Genomic DNA, 18591 nt, shown 5'->3' with positions numbered 1-18591 from the left:
TAATACGGATGCAGCAGCAGCTGTTGGAAAATCCCCAACGATGAGGTGGTCCAGGTTTACATTGCTGGCTGCGTGCCCCAGTGAGAAGAGCAGCATTAGAGGAGTCTCTTGTTTAGAGAGGGAAGATTTCTTGGGAAAAACATCACGGGATTGTAGGACTGTAGTAAAAGCAGTGAAACAAATGTTTCTTTGCAGGATAGCAAGTATCAAACTGCTGCATTTAAGGCAAAGTAGAAGGACCAGTCAGAACCACTGATGTTTTCTTTTCTTCCCTCTATTCATTTTTAGGTGATGGTTGCAGAAGCACTGGATATTTCCAGGGAAACATACTTTGCAATTCTGATGGACAGAGCCTGCAATGGACCTGTCATGGTTGGCAGTCCTCAGGGTGGTGTGGACATAGAAGAAGTTGCAGTAACTAGCCCAGAACTTATCTTTAAGGTATTGAAATAGTGGTCTACAATGAAAATTTTCCTTGTCAGTTGTCTAAAAGAATATTTTTTCCCCCTTTCTTCTCCCTTTTTTCCTTCTTCCATGTAGAAAGGAGACAGGAAGAACCATAAAAATAGTGTTTCATCAAATACAGGGTCAGACCTGTCATCTAGTAAATGAAGCATATTTAACATCTGATTTTGTTAGAATTTTTCACTTAGAAAAAGATCTTAAATCTAGCTGTTATGTGATATGTTAAACTTCGTATCTGAAATGTTTTATGAGTGAGTTTCACTTTCAGGAAGGTACACAGTTTTTTCACAAGTGGGTTGGTGCCAATATACTTATTGTTTCTGTGTCCATTTTTCTCTAATTTACAGAGTTGTTAATTATTTTTTTGTACCTGCAAGACTTTTCCATCTGAAATACAACTGTTGTAATTACTTTCTTAACGATGACTACACTGAAGTATTTTTTATGTTACTGTGGCAAGATAATGAGTAGACAAGCTATTCAGCTGAGAAAATAATTGATACAATCAAGTATAATTATTCAAAAAGTTGTAAAAATATTTAACGTGAATTTTAAAATTATATAAACTTCACAGTGTTACTGGGCAGTGACACTCATTGCCTTGAAAATATTCCAAAATATGTCATAAAAATTAACTAGACTAAATATTCGTCAATGCCATCTGTACAGTAATTAAAAGTGAAAACTGGTGTCACATTGTCTTGTCAGCGTGCAGCTCTGAAGAATTATATATTTTTTGGAAGGACTGTTTCACAGTCAGTGTGGTAATTATAACATCCCCTATAGGCAGCTGCTATAGCCTCAGTCTGGGGGAGCCTTGGCAAACAGCCAGGCTTTAATTACTAATTTGCACATGTATACTAAATGTTTTCCTTTTGAAGTTATAAACCTCCATTCAGATTGAATATTTAGCTATATTTATGCATGTTACTGTTGCAGGAGGAAATAGATATTTTTGAAGGCATAAAGGATCATCAGGCATTGCAGATGGCAAAAAATTTGGGATTCCAAGGACCTTTGCAGCAGCAGGTAACTTGACTCTACTCCCTTGATTTAGGCTGAAGACTTTTTAGCCCAGCTCTATGTTCAATATTTTCCAGCAGGCAGGAAAGGCCAACTGTCATTAAATCAGAATCACTTTGACATTCTAAATACTAAATTGCACCTATGTAATTGTCATTGGGCTTTAGCCTAATTGTTTTAAAGTGATAGTCCCTAGTCTTTGAAGCAGTCGATGGCAACATGCTGTTCCACCATGTGGGATTCCTTTGCTTTCATTGGAATTCCATTGGAGCTCTGTGAATGGTATGGGTAGAGCTGGTTTTGAAAATTGGCTTTTAATATAGGCAGAAATAAAAGTGTGTCTGGATTTGTGATTGAAACCTTTTAAAAATTTTTAATCTTTAACTCAAAACAAAGGGCTGCCAGCTTGTTGTCTTTTCAGTATTTCTTTCTACACATATATATATTTTGAATATATGTATTTGCCTTTATGAATCATTTTGCAGAGAAGAGAAGAGAGCTCATTTAAGCTATTTTGGCCTGGTTTTTTTTCTGTAGTATCAAACTGTCATTTTTGTAGAACTCCTTTATTTTTTATTCAGCAGTTTTAATTATTTTCTATCCTAACATACAATTAACAAATGCATAATGATTAAGTTGATTAACACACATTTGAAGATTTAGCTGTATAGCTAATGAGGAGGAATGATTATGTAGAACCTTTCAACCCTTGAAGAGTTCTGGCACTTGAAAATTAACAGCAATATATGTATGGACTTTTAAACAACACATTTAAATAATGCTGCAGGAATGCATTTCTTTCTTTGTGCTGTCAACTAAAAGGAATTTACTGAAGCATGAGGACATAGTTTTTATCCAGACAAATCCTGGTATTTACTTATATGTTCTCTAGTTCTAGGATGGGATTTTCTGCTTTGCCTTGAAGACGCTCAGTACTTGTAGACCTTGAAGAGAAATGTTGACATTAAGCTGCCTAATTCAGACAGGTGCTGAAAGATGGAGCAGCCCTTAATAAAAATAAAGTGATTCTGGTGTTCTGGTGCAGTTGCAGCAGAGGACTGTGGCAACAGCAGCTTTTCAGGTGGCCCAGAGTCAATGCTGGGTTCATGGTGGGGCTCCCTCCCCAGTATCACTGCTGAGAGCCTCACCCCTGTGCTCTTGGGGTTGTTTGTCAACCTGAGTGTTTGTGCCAAGGAAGCTGCTGCACATTTACAACTGATAATTCTTTTAAGTCAAACCCACTGAGAATGCTTCAATTGATAGCTCTTGGGCAGGGAAGGCTTCCTAAGCAATCTGTGTGCTGCTTCCCAGCTATAGCTCTTTAAGGAATCTTATCACAGAATCACAGAGCAGTTTAGGTTGGAAGGGACCTTAAAGACCATCCAATTTCAAGTACCCTGCCATGGGCAGGGGCTCCTTCCACTAGATCAGGTCACTCAAAGCCTCATCCAGCCTAGCCTTGAACACTTCCAGGGATGGGGACTCCACTGCCTCTCTGGGCAAAACTGGGATTGGGGTTGAGTCTTTCCAGTTGTGATGTTTTCTTTTGCATGACCAATCTTTAAGCATAACTAACCTAAGCATAACATGACTTATGCTTTCTTTTGTCTAATTCATTTTACTTATCAGGAGAGGTGCCAATTTTTTTTGGGTTGTGTACTTCAGTTAGCTGATCAGTAATGAGAGGAAAAAAATTGAGTGGTTCTTTATTAGTGCACTTCATCTGCAAACTTATTTCAGCTAATAGGTTCACAGTGTGTAATGAACCAAAGGGATTTTTTTTACACGTGTTCATGTTGCTGTTTTTAAGTAATTCTATTAGTGGAAGAATGTTAAAAGATTAAAAGACTTGGAAATTAGTAGTCAGTGGTGGTACTTTTGGCCATGGGAGGGGGCATGGAGATAGAGGATGAGGAGTAATGGGGAACAAGCAAGAGTATCTTGTAATGAGTAAATAAGCATGCTTCGGGCATCAATTCTTCAAGAAAACATTTCATACTGATGTAGGAAGGAGAAATAGATATTTTTACTAAAGCCACCAGAGTGCCCAAACTACTTTGTGGTTTCTGCCTTTAGGCTGATGAACGTGAAGGCAGCTCAGATCTCGGCGTACCGGGGAATACTTCATTGTGTTGGTGCCTAACAGTCACTTCCCAAAGCAAACTTGTCATAGTAGTTGCACTGTCTATTTTGTAGAAAATCTCCAGTTTATGCAGTATTTAAATGCACATTTACTAAATGTTACACAGTACCATAATGCTGCATTATAACAATGTAAGAGACTACATGAGTATGGTTAAGAAAACAGAAATAAAAGCAGTAATTATCTAGGACCGGTGTGCAATGTAATACATTAAAAATAATCGATAATGGTTTACCTTTGCCTTGAAAACATGAACTTCTATTTTTCTGTGTGGTAACTGTAAATCATTTGATCACATTTAGGCAGCAGATCAAATTAAGAAGCTGTATAATCTTTTCTTGAAAATTGATGCCACTCAGGTTGAAGTCAATCCCTTTGGTGAAACTCCAGAAGGGCAAGGTAAGAAATTGAAGGAAATGAATGCATTATAATTCTTTATTTATGCAAGCTATAAATTAAATTGCATAGAAGCATGTAGCAGCAGCTTTGTATTAATTTCATTTTGTAATGTAATTTAAGCAACATTCATAAATATTCCCATGGCAGATTTTATCTTTCAATACCTTTTGTTGTTTCATCCAAATACGGGAAGTATTGGCTTCTACATGTTCTGCTTGGTGAGAGACAGCAACATTTTCTGCTCTTCTGCTCTGTATAAGGTTGGGGTTTTCTTGATTTTTTTTGGTGGGGTTTTTTGGGTTTGTTTTTTTGTGTGTGTGTGTTAACGCTGCTAGAATTTCTGAGATTGTGTGGAAAGAAACTTGTTCTTTTATGTTTGCATTCATATGGGTAATTTAAATTTTAAGGTGCATGACTCTGCAGCCTGCTAGAGCACAGGACAAATTTCAGTTGGAACACTTGGCTACATCCTTTGGGAAGAAGAAGGGTCATTGATCTACCTGCACCATGACTACAGGGCTGAGGAGGTGTAGGGTAAAAATAAGGAGCTGAATCAGCTTTCACCTCATTAAAATATTTGGTTTTCCAACTGAAACTTTTCCCTCTATTTGTCATTTTTGTCCAAGTAACTCGGACAAAGGTGAAGAGGGGAGGATCTAAAGATGCCTGTGGGATATTGAAATAGAGTAGGGCTGGTCCAGGGGGATCACAGTTACCTCCTCATTGTTTCATTTCACTGAGGTGCTGAAGGCTTATTGGTGGGTACCAAGAGGGGAAATTGGGTGTGCAAGTAGAGGCAAGTGAGGGAGAGGACAGTAAGTAACAAATGTGGTTCTTAAAGACTGGAAAGAACCGTGGTGGTACTCGCTTTGCATCCTTGCTGATGTACTGTGAGGTGGCACTGTGGAAATAAAGATTTGGATAAGTTACCAAGTTAGCTCTTCTGGAATGGCTGTGCATATTTAGTGAGAAGGGCTTAATTTGAGGGATGGTAGGAGTTTTTATGCTGTTTTCTCTGAGGTTTTTCCCCATGTGTTTTGCATCCAGGAAGCTGAGGAGCAGAAACAGAGTGGGTTTCAAGCTGTGAAAGCCATCTTGCTCGCAGAAATGCACAGGAGTTTTCCTGTGCTTATTTCATTTTGCTAGCAGTTTCTCCATCTGAAATGTCTTAAGGAAGAATAAAGACAAAAAAAATGGAAGAGCATTTGAATAGCTTAATGCAGCTCTTCCTAATAATAAAATATAAGTCTCTTTATAAAGCCCATTATTCTTGTCAAAGTAATGGATAAGATGGATTTATTTCTTGCTGTGTTTTGTGGTTTTCACTTGTGTGGATTTCCATTAGGTTGTATGTATTTCCTTGTTTAATATCCTAGCAAATGCCTTGTTAATCTTAGTGGGTCAGAAGCCTGGAACTTTCCTTTTTTTGTTGTTTGTTTGTTTTTGTTTTGTTTGCTCTCAGTGTAAACTGTTGAATTGGCAGATGACAAAAATCCTACACCGCTAACAAAAACAACAGAAGTACTTCATGAATATAAGTGTTGGAGCATTCTTCCATATTTGTTTAAAAGCAGAATCCATTTGTATAATCTATCATGCATGTAACAATGTGCTTTTGATAGTGAAAATGGTTTAATAAATATTAATACATGTTTTTGCTGCTACTTTGTACAGCACAGCCTTTGTTAAAGATGAGTGTTCTGTAGAAATGAATTTCTATTAATGTGACATTGAGGATGTTTGTATGTAGGGTAAACAGAGCTCTGAAACTGCAGTTGTACTCTAGCTTTGAGTTGGTTTAGCAATTTAAGCACCTGAAAGCTTGAAGAAGAAAAATGGTCTTATTTCATTGCTGAAAAAGTAATTAAAGCAGCTCTAGTGCATTAGAAGTGTATTAGGAACTGCAAATATTTCTGCTTTTGGCACGTTCCCACATGATGGTTGACCAGGTAAGATCTGGACTCTTCCAAGAGATTTATTATACTCACTCACAAACAATTTTCTGAAACTGCAGTCACTGAAGTGAAATTTGATACTGTTTTAATTTAATCTGTTATCAGTTACAAGTCAAAAATTAAAAAAAACCCATCAACATCAAAAAACCAAAACAAGAAAACACAATGCAAATCAAGATATACATCTGAGACTCTCCTACTTGTGTTAATGTTTTGTTTGCTGTCTCCTTAGCTATTTTTTCCTAAGTTAAGAAACTGTATATTAAAATGAGTTACTTCTCCACCAAACAAGATTGTGTTTTATTTTAATTAATGTGTATCTATATCAAAGACTAAAATTGTCCTCTTAATTGTCACTGATGTCCAGATGTGTGCAGTGCTCATGAACACGTGCACATGTACCATGTATGTGTTCCAATGGCAATGTGAATAAAAAACCCCAGCAGATAGAAAAACTATTAGATTTTTATGGACACAGCGTTTAAAGACACTTAGATCTGATTGGTTTGCCTTGAGAAATCAATTATGCTTAAGTCAGTAATTATAATCTGAATATAATACAAGGAAAATTACTTGCATAGTAATATGATAAGTATATAGTCTTACATTTACTTAGAACATTTTAATGAGGCATTTGCCTATGCAAACCCATAGAAATAATGAGTCAGAAAATAGGCAAATAACACTCCACAGGCATTTCTGTTACTGGTGTGTTAATGTGAGTATTGTGGCTGCTAGCCAGTCCTTTGTATCTTTTATTTAATGTAGTCAGATTTAGCTACTTTTTAATTTGTTTTTACAACCACAGCAGATTATTATTGATGAGAAGTTTTGTATTTACTTTCTTAATTTTCTTTATTTAAAAGTAATCTTTTGGTAATTTTTAACATATGTTGGCTTCAGGTTTTTTGAGCTCTTTAATGAAATAATGTGTGTACAGTTAATAACATCAGAAATTCAACATGTGGCTAAGGGGAGAGCATTTTGTGTTGCTCAGCTCTGAATGACCACGCGTTACCACGCGTGGCTTTGGGTTGGTGCTACCTGTTCTGTCTGTTCCAAATTTGGAAGGTAAACTCTCCTGTGGCACCACTGCAGCCCACCTGTCCAAATCATAAAAACTGCCCTCATAATGTACAGGAACTTTGTTTGAAGCAAACACAGAAGATTTTCCTGTGTGGTGTGGAGATCTTGCCGTGCCTTTTCTCAATAGAGGATTTATGGAAAGCCTGCCCTTTCCTGCTGGAATCAATGCTAGAACTTCAGCTGCTCCTGTGCTGGAGACAGCATCACTCCCAAAGCAGCCTCCCCCTCACTGCTGGAGTAGCTGTAATATTTCAGAAACCCTGACTGACTGTAGACTCTAAATGCCTGGATGTTGTTTTATTTTCTCCTCCAGTTGTTTGCTTCGATGCCAAGATAAACTTTGATGACAACGCAGAATTTAGGCAAAAAGAAATATTTGCCATGGATGACAAGTCTGAAAATGAGCCCATAGAGAATGAAGCTGCCAAATATGACTTAAAATATATAGGACTGGATGGAAACATTGCTTGCTTTGGTAAGAACAAATACATCCAAAAGACATTTGAAGACGAATTTATACTTGTTCAGTCTATAGACTTTGTTTACATCTGACATTCAGGCCACCCTTGACAGTATTTCAGTCTGTTTTGCTGAGTATTTCTGCTGTTTTGTCTGTCCTTCCACAAGTTCTTGCAGGAATGAAACTAAAATTGTGTGGAAACCGTGCTGATGGCCACAGCACACAGGCAGGGCAGGAGTGGTGGCAGAGGGAAGGCAGGCTAAGGGGTTTCAATTTCTGAGTTTTTAACCTGATGTAATTGGTCTTTCCAAAAATTAAAACAAGAAAAGTCATCAAAATCTAATCAGTAATTAAAAAAAATGAGTGTGTTACTTAAAAGACACTTGAAAAGTATGTGTGTATAAATGTGACATTCCCAGTTACAACTGAATATTAAACTCCGTTTCCCTTTAAGGAAAGCTGCTAAAGAATCTGCTTGGAAATGGCAGGTTTTTTATTTTCCTGAAGTTTCTGTAGAACAGAAATTACTCTGCTGTTTAGAAGAGATAAGTGGAAAAGTCAGCTATGCTCTAAATAATCTTCATTTTGTTCAAATTCTTTTAGCTAATACAGCATTTTATTATTAATCTAACTGAATTAGGCTTTTTTTTCAACTTAATGAGAAAATGCCCAGCATTTATATTGGCTCACATGTGTACTCCAAACACAAATCTAGAAGATTCTGATAATGTGTTGCAATTGATTCAGTAAGAGAGAGTGAGCCTTTAATCTTAATTAAAAAAAAAAAACAAAAAAAAAACCAAAAGACCCCCAAACCCAAACAGTAATTGCCCACATTGTGCTATTTTTTTACTGCTCTGATTTCCTGGTGACACAGGAGTCGTTGTCCAGCAGGAGCAACAGGAGCAGCTTAAAGAGGACACATAATTCTCACCTACTTTACCCAGTTTCAAAGATGTTCTTACCCATGGAAATGCTTCTAGACTAGTGCAAATCTAAAATAAAAGGCAGTTTCAGGAACATCTGAGGTCTGTCCCCAAAACTGAGTTATCTGTGATGCAGTAATACAAAGCATCCACTGCTATCAGACTGATGGGAGAGGAGCTTAAAGAGTCAATTTGTCCTTCACATCATTATTCCCAGAAGTTTTTATGTGTCTTTATTTTTAATAAAATCAGAAGGTTTTTTTAATTCCAGAATTACCATTCCCATGCTCATGCATGCTTAAAAGAAGGTGCACATCTAAGCCCTAAAGAAAATTAAATGTTGGTATGTTTGCACCAGAATTTGAATGATTTGTTGCATTGGATATCCTTGAATAGCTACTGGCGTATTTAGAAATAGCTGTGTAACATTTTGAGCCATGTTCTGGGGTTGTGCTGATACATTTTAAGCCTTTTCACAAATCATGTCTATGTGAAATACAAGCAATTGATGTTTACAATTACAGTCAATGGAGCTGGACTTGCAATGGCAACATGTGATATAATATCCCTGAATGGTGGAAAGCCAGCCAACTTCTTGGATCTCGGTGGAGGTGTGAAAGAAGCACAAGTCTATCAAGCATTCAAGCTGCTGACTGCTGATCCAAAGGTAAAAATGTTGGGTTTGGACTGGGAGCTTCCCCATGCAGCAATAGAGCTGAGTAGGATCATGAACAGTGCACCGAAAAACCCAGATCACGGTGAGAACACTGAGGGTGAGTTACTAAAGGGGTGATCTGGGAGGAAAACTATTTCAGTATGAACCACTGGACAGCCTTTTCAGTTCTTGATCTGCACTCAGGTTTGCTGGTGAGTTGTGAGTGGGAACTTTCTCAAGGCAGTTCAACACAGAAGTGCAGGTGTGCTAATGCTGGCCATTGCAGTGTTGAACTCGGAGCACTTCGCTCCTAAAGTGGAATTTGTGAGAATTAGATGCTTAAAATATCATTCCTAATAGTGTAGTGCCACAGTAGACTGAGGAGAAAAATGGGAAAATTAAGCAAATAGCTAATTCTAAGGGCTGATTTGTACTCTTTTAAGCTCAAGATTTCTAAAATATCTGACTCTGCACTGCAGGATAGTCTGTATTTAATTAACATTCCCAGGCTGGAATCACAGCCTGGAACATTCTGACACTTCCTTTTGCAGATGGAGCTGCAGTTGCTCTTTTCTTTTTTGAACAAGAGGAGAAGACATCAGTCTGTGTGTACTGAGTAGAAGTTATTTCTAGAGATGTGTGTTGAGGTCATTGGTCCCCTCTGCAGACAGAACTGGAGTATCTGCTGAGAGAATATTGATCAGGCGTGGGCTTTGGAGCAGTGCCAGCTGCCCATCCTGCCAACGTGCAGTTACGCTTTTGTGTGTAGCCAGGACTTGGTTGCTGTTGATATTTTTACTAATGGAAATCTGTCGGAGGGCTTTGATCATCTTTCCCATCTCCTGCACCAAAGCATTGCAGCTGATTTCAACATATTGCCTCTTTTTGTGGATCTGGCTTCATCTGCTTTATCTCACTTTTCCTGTGATTCCAGTCATTTTCCTCATGTTCATTGTGATGTGATGCTAGCTTCTAAATGCCACCTTCCTGTGACAATTACGCTGCTGTAATTGTATGCTCTGTGCAGCAGTAAGTGATAAAATGTTGGGACTTTTCAAATATTGTTTGCAGCAAAATTAGGGAGAAAATTTACAGTACAAAATAAACACAGTACAGCTTCATATTGTGAGTTCTTTGCAGCTGTAACTCTCCCTGCATATTTTTTTAAGCACCTGGTACCTTGACGTCTCAAGTGTCTGTTGTTTTGGTTGTTTGAGTTGCTCTGCAGTGAGTGCTTCTTGTGATGATCTGGGTTTGCCTGAGATGTAGTTTAGTTCTGAAACTTGTGCTAGTGGTAGAGAAGCAGGTGCAGTAAAGTCTCAGATACACAACTTAGCTGGTGATTATCACTGTGCCAGGTAGTTTCTACTGTCTGCTGCAGCACAAACAGCAGGTATTAATTTTGGTGATGAAGCTTACTGAGTTTAAACAATTTTAAAACAAGGAGGCATTCTAGTAGCTCTCAGCTACAGAACATCTGTGTGCCCAATATTTGACTTGTAAATGTATCCTTCTATTATACATTCTGCTTATATGTTAGTGCTTAATTCCAGCTGCATACACCAGGGCTAGTGAAGCTCTGCTACTGAGAGAAAGCAAAAGGGAGCATGGAAAGGACCTGGATTAGGCATTTATGCTGTAGCTGTGCCATTCCTGACATTGACTGGCTGAAGATGCAGAAGGCAAAAAATTTCATATTTTATTTCATTCTTTTCAGAAAATATAGCAAACGTCTGTTATTTCCTCTCCTGATCCCCCATGTCCATTAGCTCACTAATATACAGTGGGATAATTGAATGAATCCTCTCTTTTCTTAACTAATGGAGGGGCTTCAGTCCCAAGAGTCTTTGTGGCTAATGCAGCATTTACAGGTTGTATCTGGTCAGTCATTGCCCTGTGGCCTTTAACTTGATTCCCACCTTTTTCGAGAAGATAAAAGTTTGTTCTTGGGAACTTGAGATTCAATTAATGCTTGCAAATGTCTAAATATCTAGAGACTAAGAAGTAAACAAAAAAAAAAAAAAAAAAAAAAAGCCTTCAGGGCTGTAATGTGGAGAAGAACTATCTTCTAGTTGTGCTGGCAGAGTTAAGGACATTGCAGGAGAAGAAATCTTCCAGAAGGAGATGTTCAACTGCACTTTGAAACAGATCTCTTTTTCTCTCTTTGGTTGTCTTTAAAATGTCTATTTGTATTAAAGCAAAAAAAAAAAACAAACCACAAACCCAAAAAACAAAAGAAACTAAACAAACCAAAAAACCACACAACACCCCCCTCCCCCAACAAACAAAATAAACAAATCAATGTATGCCATGGTTTGATTTAGTGAAGCTGGGGATGTTGTTTTTGGGAAAAGTGAAGATCTGGGCTGGTTTGCTGCTGGTTTAATCTGTCAATTGTCAGTGTCTATAATTCTTGGGGAAAAAAAAATGTGTGAGGGTTTTTGTTGCAAAAGGTTACCCACTGGGTTTTGGATGGAAATGCTGTCCCTGGAGCTAGTGACCCTTTTTATACTCTGCTCGTCTTGTTTGCTGTCTGCCATATCCAATACTTCCTAGGTTAGACAGGTCATTGCAATGGTTCTGAATTGCTTTCTATTCACTGTCTAAATTCCAATTGCTTTTTTTCTTTCTTTCTTTTTCTTCTCCCTGCCTGTCCTGTTTCTGTAAGTTTGTGCTGTGCATCTGCTCTGGCAGGAAATGTACAGTCTTCCCTCTTTCTAGATACTACCAGGAAAGATGGCTCAGTTCTAGGAGTTCAAGCTGCTGGGATACACTGCAGGAGCTTCATTTATCCCCCTTTGTCCCACAGTGAAGTAAAGTGGTTGTTTCCTAAAGTATTTCTGAGGTTCTGGGTGGTGCCTGCCTCTCCCCTGCACGTGTGAATTTCTGCTTCAGGCATCTCCACAAAGTCCTCATCCCTGAGTACTCTCACATCCTTACCAAGCTCCACAGGTGCTTGTTTTTGTTCATGCTGAAGACCTGGTTACCATATGATGACTGTAGGATTCATCAAGGTTTTTTGGAAAGGCTAAAGCTGAAAAAATATCTGCTCATCCCTCATGGATCTCCATGGGCTGCAGGGGAATCTTGGCTCTGGCATCTGGGGCAGTTCCTGCCTCTCCTCCTTCACTGACCCTGGTGTCTGCAGGGCTGTTCCTCTCCTATTCTCACTCCTCTCTCCAGATGCTGTTTTTCAGTTTTTTGTGCCCTTCTTAACCCTGTTATCCCAGAGGTGTTGCTGCTGTCCCTGATGGGCTCAGGCTGTTTCAGAGCTGATGGCATTGGCTCCATTGGACATGGGGGAGCTCCTAGCAGCTCCTCACAGAAGCCACCTCTCATCCCCCTGCTACCAGAACCTGGCCTCACAAACTCAGAAAAAAGCCAACTAAGCTGCAAGCAGGTTGGTTTTACCATCATCAGACTCTAGCCCTGATCTTGGCAGTGCACTCCTATTAGAAAGTATCACTGAAGCACAGGCAGTTGAAGGCCAACATCGTTTGTTGTTCTTTTTCTCCTTTTCCCACTAAAGTTCCTTTGAAAACCTTTTTTGAAGCCTGTCATTGATGATATGACTAAAGAGTCACCAAATTAATTGATGTTAACAACTGTTAGCTTATTATTTAGGCAAAATACTATTGACAGAAAGACAAACGTTTCTCTGGAAAAAATATTCCCTATTGACATCTGTTAGCTCGTATCCAGGGAATAATTAATATCAAACATGCACAAGACTTTATTTTTTTTCTTTAGCAATTATCTGGTCCAAATTCAGATTATTGTCTTAATTATATGGACTAGACAATCTTATTCCTGTCACTTTGCTTTGCCTGTTTATGTTCAGATGTATCTCTGTGCCCACCACATAATTGGCACTGATGTGTCTCACTGTTGTGTGTCAAGCAGAGGTTTTGGGGCTTTTGTTTTCTAGGCATCTGAGAGACGTTTCAGACCAGAATTCTGAAAGAGGATACCATTAAACCATAACTTTGCAATTCCCTTCTTTTCCAATTGTGTTTGGTGTGAAAGTAATACAGTTTATACATCCTTATTATACAAGACATTTTTATCGCCAGTTTATCCTTTGCCTTCAGGGATTTTTAGTATTAGCTTTCTTAACATTTGCAGTCTGTTCTGTGGCAACAGAAGGGATAACATTATAATAAGAGGAAAGATTTGGGATATCCTTTTCTTAGATTTCAGAAATAAAAATAAAGTTGCCATGTATAATGTATTTGGTCTTTATTTCGGATGAATTAATTTGGAATTGAGTGAGCTAGTTCAGTTCAGACCATTCAAAACATCTCCAAACATTCAGGCAGTTTGGAGTGTAGTAACTATATTTGTGTGTGTCTGGACTGTTTGCTCTTACTCTGCAACTTTAAACAATGACCTGCTCCCTGTGTTAGGGGGAAAAAAATATAAGAATTCCAAATGCTAGATTTCTGTGATAGTGAATTTCATCAGCCCAGAGCATAGGGTGGCTGTGGACAGTTTGTCTGCATTTAGTTGTCAACAGCGGATTTCTCAGTATTACAATAATGGAAACTGCTAAGACAGAAGGAACAGATAACTATCACACATGCAGCCTGTATCAGTGTGCATGTAATGTTGGAGAAAAAAGGGAAATGTAAATAAGATTCAGTTGTGAACATAAAATAGAGTGTTAGCACTGAATTTGTTTGAGTTGTCAGATTTCATGTCATTTCAGATAATGCAGAGGAGCCTTGTTCTTGCAGACTCATTAGGAATCTTTTTGGCTTCTCATTCACGTCACACACCCTTTACAGACTTCATTACCCAGCTCTTCTTTACACAGCATGAAAATTCTTTATCCTTTGTGTGTTTCTCTGATTCACACAAGCGGGTGAAGCATCCTGTGCTGGTTTGAGTACCCTTAAACACTGTAGCTGAAGAGCTACTCTAGTGCACAGTATCTGTGTGCTGTACTGCACTGTTCCACAAATGTTAACTGCTGGTGCAGTGTTCACACTCTGCATGGCCCTTCACAGCTCCAGCTGGGTATCTCAACACAGTGACACTTGAATTTAGTGGACACTTTTGGAAGTGAAGGGTCTGACTGGTATTTTTACCCCTTTGTGTTAACTGTGGGTTATAGTACTCATCTACCATCTACAAACATTGATCAAAAATTATATAGTTTGGTAAAGAAGTTAAGTGCTATGAAAAATATCAGTTATCACTGCTTATTGCACAGCCCTGTCCTCCTGGCAGTTTAGTACTCAGCACTGGTTTTGTAGAAGTGCAATATTAAATTTTTAAAAAGAAAATCAAAATCTATAAACCTGTTGTTTTTGATAGCAATTTTGACATTTCTGTAAGATGTTGTCTAATCAATCATTGAAAAATTCCACATAGTTTTTGGAAGCTGGATCTTGCTACATCATCTTAGTATTAACTCCTAATAGCACATAGAGGGGCCATTCTGTCTTGGGGGGAAGCAAACAGGTAGGTAGAGACCAACATTTTCTCTGATTTCAAATATATAGATGATTCAAGTGTTGAAAGAGGAATCCGACACAGAAAGGTGAAGGAGCCTTCAGTTAACCTGGGCAATCTGCCTGGTGTTGCAGGTCAGTGTCTGCCTCAGGCAGGCAGGAAGCAGTAAGGGTTAAGAGCAGCAAAGAAATGTGACTGCATAGGGTAGCTGTTCTGAAAATTGTCCAGCCAAAAATGGAACTTGAGTCCTACAGCAGTTTATTTTAGGAATTTATAGGCTATCCAGCACCACAAGTTTTAAAGACTAGCTAAACAAGCAATTATCCAGGATGTTTCGGGGAGAGTTGATCCTGCCTTGGAGCCAGTGAATGCTCTGGACATTCCTTTCTGTGTTTCAGAGAACAGCTCTAAACATAAAGCTGTGATTAGTAATTTTGTAAGGGCAGTAATGTCTTGACTTTGGATGTTTAAGATTATTCTTATAAATGGACAGTTTGTGGAGGTAGAAAATACCTATTAGAGTGCAGAAACATCTTGCAAAGCTGGGAAAAGTTCACAAAGGCATATTGGGTTTTTTGTCTCAGAAATTTGTACAAATACTTTGCCTTTAGCCAATGGAGCAGCTCATCGTTCTTTTAAAGATACTGCAGGTTTTGAGTTTATAGGAGTAACTTAGGAGTTTCCCCACATTTGTATTAGCTCTGCATTGGTAAGAAAAGACAGACTGATAGAACTTTAACAAGGATTTTTTTCTGATGTGCCTTTGCAGTTTTGCAGAATTAATATGAAATGACTATTCATCTTTTAAAACACTTAAAATAGTAAAAAGTCACTCTTTCATTTCGCTGAGGCACTTTTAGAGACTGATAGCATATTGACAATATTTATGAAAATGGGAGGACAATTGTGCATTTAAAATGCATAATTGAGTTGTCTTGATTTATAACCAAAAGTAAAATATTTTTCAAGAGCATGTGTAGTATTGAGTCCTAAGTAATTGATATGTAAATATACTTTAACATGATTCTGCCATTATTTATGGGCACTGACAAGTTGAATGCCTTTTGGCATTTTATAGTAGGCTATAATGAATCTTAAAAACTGGATATGAAAATAAAATTCCTAAGCAAGAGGAAAACTTGCAATGATTTTGTAATTGCTTCCTTTGTGGCAGAGTAGAGAAAATACACAAATATTTTCATAGATGGTAAATGCTGGCAAATTTATGGAAGAACCACAACACAAACTGAGCTATTAGGTTTGGATGGAATTGGAAATGTTTGTGTGCTAATTATCCTCTCTGTAGTGTTGTCCCTTCTAAAACAAGGAGAGACGAGCAGGCATTTCCATTTCCTTGGAACACAAAAGGCGTCACCCTCCTCAGACAGCTGCTCTCTGGTCAAGGCTTGTTGTGTTTTCCTGCTTGTTTGAAGGTGTGCTTGATCAGTGATCAAAGTGAGACAGGATTTTGTTATTGGCTGTGGTTGTTAGTGCTTGGGATTGGAGAATGTGGACTTTTCTGAGGTCTCCACCGGTGAGCTGGGATGGCTCAGCCTGTGGTGGGAAGTGTTTGAGAAGTACCCAGGAAGGGTTATGGGACAGTACCTGTCTCTTGTAATGTCATAGCCTGGTGTCACCATCTCGCTCCAAACCAGGGCCTCAGATGGAATGTAATGGATCCAGGCAGTAAATCTCCATCCTGAACACCTTCCCAGCATCTCTGACTGCCAAAGGCCTGATGTCATGTCCAGCGTGTGCAATAGAATGTGCAGTTATATCTGCATGTCTTGGGATTGCCCAGTAAAAGGAAATGTCATGTAAAATACAGCAGAAAAGTGTTTAATCCTTTACTGGGGTTTCCAAATTGATTAAATTTTGAAAATTTATGTGACTCATTTCACAATTAGTGAGGATAAAAAGAGAAGATATTTTAGGAAACTCAATTTGGTAATTCATCTTGGTGAGATGAGTAATTTATTATGAATCTACTTTTAGATCTTCTATCTAGCAGACATACAGGAGAATGAAAGACAAATAATCTGATAGTACAGGTAGGAACTAGTATATTGAAAGAAAAGTTGTAGGTGTCCTTACTTAAACTCTCCTGTAGAGAAAATCGCATTTTAATTCTCGTTATTTTTAAGTGGGCGTTATGGCTGTCTAGGCAAGTGTTTGTTCTTTCAATCAAAATGAAGAAATTTAATCACCTTGCCTCCATCTGTTCCTGATGAACTGGCCCAGACGATGAAATGTGTATCTCGAGTAGGTGCTTTCAGCCATTTGTGCTAGGTTAGGCACACTCTTGTGACAGTGGAATAAATAACAACTGGTTTTACTTATCATTTCAGAAGCACCGTGGATGGATGGAGCACAGGTAGATAGGACTTCATATTTTTCTTATTGATAAGACTCAATTTGGAGAAAAAATGGTAAACAGTGCCAAAATTAACAAGCGTTTTCCCATCATAAAATTATCTTTTAATGACAGAAGGGCCTGATATGGCTAAGATTTTTAGAGTAAAGATACATCTATTTTTTTTTTTTTTTTTAAAGGGTGTCATAGGGTGATGGAGTTTTGGAAAAGACAAAAATTGTTTGAAATACAGCTTATTGAGAGAGGAAAAAAGCTATTTCTCTTGAATCTCTGTTTTGTTTCAGGTAGGGCTGAATTATTTTACAACTTCTTATTCATGCTCAAATTCAACAAGAATTCAAACCTGTTTCAAGTTTTAATATTTTATTATCTATTATTCTGAGTGGATGGATAAAGCTGAAATAAATGAGTCTGTTCACCTTTGAAGCTTGTCATGTGCTTAAGTAGTTGGCAAATTAAGTCTACATCTACCACAAATGAGTAGCTCTTAGTCTTTTTCCTAGAGGTTTAGTTTCATCTTATAAAAAACTATCCTCTTACAGGAAGGTAAACATAGTCCTGCTCCTCAAAAGTGTTACATTTTTTGTACTGGCATGCTCAGCAGTCTCTAAAGTCAGGTGTTTTCTTTAGAGTGATGTGAAAAGTGAACAGTTTATTTCTTTTAGTGCTCCTACTTTTGATAGCAATGTTCAGAAAACAGAAGTTATTTCATTTCCATCTCCCAGTGGCCAATTCTTTCACGTTTGTAGCCTGGGGTGTGTGCAGGAATATTCCCAACAGATTCTGTGGGCATCTTCCCACAGTCCCTTCAGTTGCTCAGGGGCTCAGTGGATTTGAGTGGCTCCAACAGTTGTGTTAACAACTGTGAGTAGGGAATAGTGGAGTGTAGAGTCTGTGTAAAGTAGCGTGAGGGTGTAAAGGATGAGGTCTGCAGGAAGAACCACTTCAGTCAGAGCTGGGCAAAGCCTGGGGACTGTCTCTGTGAGTATATTGGATTTTGTGGTTATCACAGGGTTATGATCACACACCAAACCTGGAGGAAAAGCTCATAATGTGCTGTTTGTGTCAGGTGCAGTGAGCACATGTCAGTCACTTGATCTTTCAGTGACTTTGGCTTGAATTGAATGTATTGCCCTTAATCAACTTTTCCAATGTTCGTTAAGGTTCTACCTAATACCTTTGGGGAGAGAAATAGTTTTCCCATGGATGTTTTGTTCATTTGTTTTGTAAACTTTTCTCTCTATATTAAACACCTACATGTGTTTGTTTTTCTGTCCCAAACACCATAGCAGATTCTGCTTAACTCTGGTGAACAGAAAGCAGGACATTTTTGCTGCCCTATTTTTCCACTCCTTTTGTGACAACTCAAAAGGATATTTCTTCTCTGTCCCCTTTGTTCAACAGAATTGAACTCTTGCTTGCTATGTGAGTATTGCTATGTGAGTACCTTTAAAAAGCACTGGAGGGGAAGGTAATCTTAAATATCTGTATTTAAGGAATGCATTCCCTCTCCATTATTAAAATGACAGTATGGATTCCTTTCTAAAACGTGGACAGAAAACCCATTGAATTGCAGGGGAGTTACCTGTGGTTGTGGATGCCCAAGGAAGGGAGAAGGCAGCAGGTAGCCATGGGGCTTGAAGGTACA

At 38.3% G+C, this 18591-nt stretch overlaps 1 protein-coding gene across 1 annotated transcript in view; it reads left to right on the top strand.

The window, feature by feature from the left end:
- SUCLG2 (succinate-CoA ligase GDP-forming subunit beta) overlaps nucleotides 1–18591 on the top strand; it is a 114335-nt gene that overhangs the window by 56992 nt on the left and 38752 nt on the right. Inside the window, exons 5-9 of the mRNA XM_082288653.1 lie at nucleotides 289–441; nucleotides 1405–1494; nucleotides 3934–4030; nucleotides 7385–7546; nucleotides 8982–9124. Of these exons, the coding sequence (XP_082144779.1) occupies nucleotides 289–441; nucleotides 1405–1494; nucleotides 3934–4030; nucleotides 7385–7546; nucleotides 8982–9124 (645 nt within the window). The remainder of the gene's footprint in view (nucleotides 1–288; nucleotides 442–1404; nucleotides 1495–3933; nucleotides 4031–7384; nucleotides 7547–8981; nucleotides 9125–18591) is intronic.

Source organism: Coloeus monedula, assembly GCF_965178545.1.
Source record: "Coloeus monedula genome assembly, chromosome: 11".
NCBI classification, from domain to species: Eukaryota; Metazoa; Chordata; class Aves; order Passeriformes; family Corvidae; genus Coloeus; species Coloeus monedula.
This window is presented reverse-complemented; position numbering and strand designations above follow the sequence as displayed.